Source organism: Thamnophis sirtalis, unplaced genomic scaffold (genome assembly GCF_051295495.1).
Source record: "Thamnophis sirtalis isolate CommonGarterSnake01/CBP01778 unplaced genomic scaffold, rThaSir2_p1.2 scaffold_2, whole genome shotgun sequence".
NCBI lineage: Eukaryota > Metazoa > Chordata > Lepidosauria > Squamata > Natricidae > Thamnophis > Thamnophis sirtalis.
The window spans coordinates 136077307-136084507 of NW_028261382.1; the positions used below are offsets into that span (position 1 = coordinate 136077307).

Below are 7201 nucleotides of genomic sequence, written 5' to 3' on the forward strand. Positions count from 1 at the left end.
GGGAAGGGGTGGCATGCATGGCGGCGGGCGAAGAGGGGGGAAACAAGATCAGCTGCTCCTCTCACGTCTGGAGCCCGGCTCAGGGATTGCGGATGGGTCCTTGATAGTTAGCTTTGTAATAGGAGCGGTTGATTTAAAACACCCAAGTCGCTATCACTGTCTCACATTCTACATAGGGATTTAAAGCGCCAGTAATTACAGAAGGCAAAGGGGAAAGAGCCTCGAACCGGGCTTTGGGAAAGAGGTCAGAAACTTTCTTCTTCCCGGTTTTTTTCCCCTCCAACCCGCAGGCAGTCATATTTTTAATCCCTCCCCCCTAATTTCCAAGAGGAAGTGAAAGTTGAAAAGGAACAATCGGGTCTCCAGCACATCTGAAACTTTCGACCGGACTAGAGGTTGGTGGCATATTTCTTATCTCAGCTGACAATTGTCACCACTCTGAGCTCCGCTGTCGTAAAAAAAAACAACTAGCAGACAAGTCCTTTGAGTATTTATCGGAAAGGAGAGAGGAAAAGAAAGGCAAAGGAATGAGAAACCCTCGCTGAGCTGATGAAAAACCAGCTTCTCTTGTTCCAGTAGTTCTTGAACTTTTGCTGCTGCTGCAAAAAAAAAACACACACAAAAAAAACAACCCGACCTGAACCGAAAGGACCGAGAAAAGGGGGAATGGAGAGAAAATACAAATGTGGTTTATCCCAAAAATGACGGCTCTGTTCAACAGCATCCCAGAAAAAAAGAAAAGGCTCAAGCCCTAAGGGACTCTTCTGGTCCTCGCAATCTAAACTCAGCGGAGCCGTAAACTAAGGAAAACTCGTGATCCGGTGCTGCCACAGTTAGTTTTTTCCTCGTGTATTGTGAGAGGAGAAAGTTGCTTTCTAAAACTGATAACGCCACCCGTTTCTAACCCCAAAACCTGGTTCTGAAATGAGGCAACGTTCGAAAGAGAATAGCTGTACCAAAAAAAGCGGAATGCTTTGGCTTCAACAAGATGCTATTCGATAAATGTTTCCTGCCCGCTAACCTCTTGTCAGTTTTGCCCTTTCTTAAGCCTTTCGCTCCATTCTCTCCTCTCCCCCACCCCCAAATAGAACCGAGGGGTCTGCTCGTCTTTGAGGGAATCCTTTTCCTACTGGGGGGAATCCAGAAGATTTAAATCTGCCCACGTCTGTCCTGTGTGGGTATGTCTGGTGGTCGAAGGAGCAAGCAGGCTTTCGGCTGCGTTTGATTCCTAATCAGGATGATGGACAGCAGGAACAGAACAATACAAACTAATGGCTGTTCTGCTGATCACTTTACCCCTTGATTAAAGACACCCAATTACGGCGCAGAACAGTGTCGTAATTATGTTCCTTAATCACATCCAGGAGGTCTAATTGCCTTAACGACGTGTTTCATTAAATGAATTTAGGTATTATAGTCGACAGTTTTCATACACAGTTGTTTTCAAATTAACATAATATTAGACATCGTCATGGAAATTGTTTTAATAATCATAATCAGACGCACCAAGGCTTTGACTGGTAAATATTGAGAGACGGTTTCTCCTGACGCCTAAGGGTGAGTTGTTCACCCTTGTCTGGCTACTTTCACTCCACTATACAGTTATTATTCCTGAAAAGTTACAGGTTCTGATTAATTAATAGTTTTATTTTTAATGAGAAGTGGAGCAGAAAATCTCTATCTGGTGTTCCTTCCTCCTCCTCCATCCCCTGGAGCCTTTGAGGGCATTCGCAGGAAAAAGGCTGGAGGGAAGTACGAATGCTAACCCCGTCGAGGTAGACACTGACGGTGGCAGACCAGCCCGTTTCCTCAGAACATCTTGGGACCGCAGGTGCGTGGGAACGTGAGAAACGTTAACCCTCCTAGTTGAATGGGCTGGCACGCTTCCCTGGGAAAAGGTGACTCTGATTCGATCCTGGGATTCGATAGGTCATGGAAAGCCACGGTACTTTCTAAAGTTTTGCTAGATATGTCCACCATAATGTGAGAGTCCAGAACTTACGAAACTGGAGCACAATCCTATGGACAAAACGGAGGTTTCCCTCCAGCGGTTTTTGTTAGAGCACAACCGTTTCTCTTCCAGGAAGCCAGGTGAAGGCTCACCTGCACGCAGCCTTTCCTCGCCGTCAGAGTACAGGATGCAGAGTGAAGGTAGCTTGGCGCTTTGCTCTTCTTAACGAGTCTGTGGCCTTTTTGCGGTTGTCTGAACAAAGCGAACAGGCGAAGAATTGCGGAGGCGCTTGACCTTTTCCTACTCCTCTTACAAATGAAAGTGGGATGAAGATTTATTCAAAATATTTTAATAAAAACTATTTTTCTGACATAGATATATACATACAACCGACCATACATCACTGCCGTCCTCTTACTGTCCTATTTTCATGTAGATCACTCTTTATACGTCCATGACCTGCCAAGGAGCTTTCACAGCATTCGTTTTGCCTATCCAAAGCTGACAGACCAAATTTGGATTATAGGAAGTAGCTGGAAATGCCAAGTCTCAAAGATTCCAGGGCTGAAGCAGACAAGATAAAGGTTTTCGGGGACTATTCTTATTAAGAGCTATATCTATGAACCAGTTCTGTTGAATAACAGTTCAAATCCCACTATTTGACCTAGCCACAAACCATATAAATGTAAACAGAGACAGAGTTAGATTTAGGCCCAGATCTAAATTAACGTTTCATCCAGTTTAATTCATTGCAATTACTTTTACAATTGGAAACAAAATTGCTTAAATTAAATCCCAGTTACTGATCAGATTGTTTGGTTGACACAAAGTTATTTTCATCCTACAATGCCAAGCATGCTTAAACAAAAGGGTGGGGGGATACTAGAATCAGTGGAGCACCTACAAATAAATGTGGCTATATTAAGAGGTACATTGGGTTTCATTTAACTGAATTAATCAGTTTAAAATTCATGCACTTCAGCTTCAAAAGGTTTGAACTGTATGAGAAAACAAATATATAGTATTAATATTCAGATAAATTTTTGAGGTAAACACTCCTTTACTTTTCCAATTTATATCATTCTGAAGGTAAAATATATGTAATCCTTCTTATAAACACTGAAATGTCTACTTTCACCTAAAATAACTTCTACATTAAAAAAAAAACCACCTAGCTTTATTTTGAAAAATCAAACTCTGCCACATGGAAAAGCTTTCTTTGGCATATCCTTGACAAGAACTCTTGCCCTGTGCCTTATGGTGATAATAAGTAATTAAAACAGTTTTTTGCATGTTGCAAAAAGTATGTTTAGTCACCACAGTCCAGTTCATTCAGCAATTAAGAAAACACTTCTCCCCTCATTTTTGGACTGAAGCAATTTATTAAAGCTCAATTTATAAATACAGGGATGATGCGACTTAAAAATCCAGATGACCTTTCATAAACCTCAGCAGTTTGGATACATCAAGATTTCTGGTTCAAATATCCTTGGCAAATCAAATGTTTTAAACACTTGGCACAAAGTTTAAGTTAATGAGATTTTTAAGAAGCAGTTTGAAAAGTAAAAAGCACACAGAACTTTTAACACAGGGTGAATATTGTCATGAAAAGATCACTGAAATAAATATGTGTCCTGGTAAAGATAGCATTGCAAAGTGAAAAGAAACAAGGTGCACATCTTCAAAAATAATAATCAACTTGCAATACTTCAGCCATGTGAACAGTTTTTACATCTTAAGTAAACACTCTCTGCCAAAACTTTGCTCATTTTCACAGGCTCAAAAGTTCAGAAGAAATAAAAACACAAGGAATTTCAGAGCAATTTTTGCACATATCTAATTTCAGGAAGTCTACATTTCAAGTTTGCATGTTCTCTGGCTCAGAAGCAATGAAATAAAATAACATCTTTTTTTTTAAACCCTTTTAAGTGCCCTTCTTGATTTGTCTGAGTTTACAATCCAGTTTGCTTTTTGCCACCTGTTTCCCTTGCTGAAGCCCAACCAAACAATCTTCCAAACCTTGGTTGCGGATAGCAAAAGTTCCCCAAAGTTGGAAGTCTTAAAGAAACGATGTGGCATACAGATTTTCTCCCATTCTCCGAGTTCTCCGTGATCACATCTCACCCCCCCGCCCCCCCCATACACCTTCTCGAGGAAAAGAAATGCGACCGTGTGTGTATTAAACTTCGCTGAGGTCTCGGTTGCACTTAACTCCCCACATCAACCCCACGACCATCCCCCCCCTAAAGGGCGGCTGCAGCAAAGTCCGGCCAAGGAAGTACTTTTAACGGACGACGAAAAGATCGGACACAGAAGTTCCTCTCACTTTTAAGGCTTCTCCGTGCACTGTTTGCAAAGACTGGACGAGACGCTGTTGAAAATGGCACATTTTTCCGGGCAAGAGGTGGCGGGAGGCAGGCCGGCACTGAAAGGGTAGCCTGCCGCCGCCTGCTCATAGGCCCCGAGAGCCGGGTGCAAAGCGGCCGCTGCGGCCGCCGCGGCCGCCGCCGAAGAGGGCAGCGAGGCCGCCGAAATCGCCTGGCCCTGGTTGAGATAAGCGACGAGGCGGCGCATCTCATCGAGGGCCTGCGCCTGCATCAGGATATAGTTCTTGGCCAGGAGAAGCGTGGCGATCTTGGAGAGCTTCCGCACCGAGGGGCTGTGGGCGTAAGGGATGACGGCCCTCAGCTCGTCCAGCGCGTCGTTCAGGTCGTGCATGCGCCTCCGTTCGCGGGCGTTGATGTTGAGCCGCAGTGCCTTCTGCTCCTTGGACTTCTTGCCCCCGCCGCCGCCGCCGTGGTGGCTGTTGGAGCAGGCGCCGCCCTCCGGCGCCTTGAGGAGGGCGCCCCCAGAGCTGACGACGACTCCGGAGCCGCTTCCTCCGCCGGGGCCCCGGAGGAGCAACTCGCAGCGCCCGTCGCTGTCGTCGTCCGGGCTCTGCTCGCCGCCGCTGCTCTCGGCTACCGAGCTGCGGCTGGTGGTGCTCTGCCCGTACTTGACGCAGACCGAGCTGCCCAGAGGGTCCCCGGCCACCAGCGCCCCGGCCGCGCTTTCCCTCAGGAGCACCTCGGAGTCAGCCGGCTCGTAGCAGCTGAGGGGAGACGGCGCTTGCCGCGAGTCGCGCTGCTGTTGCTGGTGGGCGGCCAGGTCGAGCCCCGGGGGTGAACGGAAGGCGGACTCCATTCTCTTGGCCGAGGCGCTGTAGCTCTTGTGGAATAAGTCTTCGTCTGTGGGCAGGTTTAGCGCCCTCTCCATGGTCCCGACCGGCGGGTTCCCCTCCTCCAACTCCTCCCTCTCCCGCGCCCCCTCCCCCGCTCTGGTCCTTCGACGCCCCGGGTCGGGGGCTCGCCTGGGTCGAGATCCTCTCCCCGAGAGCGCGGCTCCTCGCTCTGCCCCTGTCACCTTCTTCTCCCCGCTCTTCCAGTGTCTCGGAGACAGGCCGCTTTGGCGCGCGTTCTCTTTCTCTCTCTCTTCCCCTCAGTGCGCGTCTGTCTCGCTCGCCGCCTCGCTTGCTCTCAGCGCTTCTCTCCCACCACCAGCAGCCCGCGCGGGGCTAACTCATTGTGAGCTGCCAGCGGGCTCTCGGCACCTTTTCTCTCGCTCGGATTCCCTTCGGGAGGTTTCCCGGACCCATCAAGTGAGGAGAGAACAGGGGGAAAGAAGAAAGAGAGCCGGGGCGCTCGCTTCTCTCCTCGCTTGCTCGCTGAAGGCGGCGGCGGCGGCTGCTGCTGCTGCTGCTGCTGCTAGTACTTCCCGCCGTTGCTGTTTGCTGTTGCTGCCGCCACCGCTGCTGCTGCTAACTGCCGCCACCACAGACGGGGGAAGTCTTTTACCTCATTATCTCGCGGAGAAGGTTATTATGAGGAAGCCTCGCCTGTTGGGACAGAGCTTTCTACCCAATCAGGTTAACGTTTTAATTAATAGGATTAAAACGGTAACAAACGAGCCCAGGCGCTCGGCTTGGCCCTGAGTCTGGAGAGTTTGCATTTCACACCGGTCTGGAGGAGGAGGAGGAGGAGGAGAAGACAGGCGGCAGCTCGCGCTTTATAAAAGGCTCCTGCTCCATTATTCTCCCTGCCATCTGTGGGCACAGCTTAACGCATATGTTTGCAAGGCGTTGGGTCCTATTAGGAAGCCAACAACTGCCTTTGCAGCCTGACAGGTGTGGCGACTTTCACTCCTCAATGAACACACTTAAAAGCCGGGGCTGGGGAGAAGGAGGATGCTCTGTCCCCTCCTTCAGAAAATTGTGGGGCGGGGTAAGGGAGGAAGTGGGGGGAAAGGGTGGGGTGGTGAGGGAATGAAGCTTACTGCACACTTCGCCCCTCCGCCCGCCCGCCCGCCCGCCCACCCACCCACGAAGACTGGCTGCCAGGGGGCTTCAGCGAACTTTGTTGCCTTCGCCAGACTGACGTTCGGCCGCGCCAACCTTCTTCACGCCCCGCTCCGCTCTCTGCGAAGGAGGAGGACTTGCTTGCTTGTCTCAGCCGGCTTCACCTTTGCCTCAACCCATTTATCCTGCTGAGGTTCACTTCAAGCGCGTTTCTCTCGCTCCCTCTTTTGGGCAAGGCGCTTCCATCTTTTCCTCAAAACTCACTCCCTCCCACACACATTTTCACCCTCTCCGAGAGTCATCGCACCCCCCCTCTCTCTCACGGAGCGGACGTACAATTAATAGTGAAGCTTTTAATTCATTAATGGGGGAGGGGGTCCCCTCCAGCTCCTCCCGCCCACAACTTTCGAATCGCTTTCTAACCAAGGAAAACTTGGAGGCCAGCCAAATTTATTCTAAACTCCTAATTTAGTAGACACTCTGCCTTCAAACCGCAGGTTTTAAAGGGTGTGGGGCCAATTCTGTCATCCAGCTCCGAAGTACAGGTGTATTATTAGCGTGACTTTCTACATAGCTATTATTTTTAAAGGGTGGGAGCTCTTTCATTTTAGGAGAAAGTTGTATCTAAATGTTCTTTGGAACCCTGAGTGTGAAGTGAAATGTTTACTTTATTTTAAGGTTTATAACTTTATTGACGCTGTACTCTTTCTGAGTGGCTGGTGTGGAACAATAAAGTCTTGGGGCCAACTCTTATATTTAGTGTGTACCCATCTGATCCTCTCTACAAAAAGCACTTTTGTTTCTATTTCATGCGCTTTCTTTAAGGGAGGGCAGTGGCGAGATTTGCTCTTTTAACTCACATTTTATGACATCATCGAAGACTATTTCTAATGCTTTCATCAGATCTTATGTGATAG

The 7201-nt window shown here is 48.5% G+C and overlaps 1 protein-coding gene across 1 annotated transcript; it reads right to left on the minus strand.

Annotated features, from left to right (window-relative positions):
* Positions 1-3313: 3313 nt before the first annotated feature.
* On the minus strand, positions 3314-5681 carry BHLHE22 (basic helix-loop-helix family member e22). The gene has a single exon (XM_014056232.2). It carries the CDS (start codon positions 5204-5206, stop codon positions 4280-4282), a length of 927 nt encoding a protein of 308 aa, XP_013911707.2. The 5' UTR covers positions 5207-5681; the 3' UTR covers positions 3314-4279.
* Positions 5682-7201: the final 1520 nt, after the last annotated feature.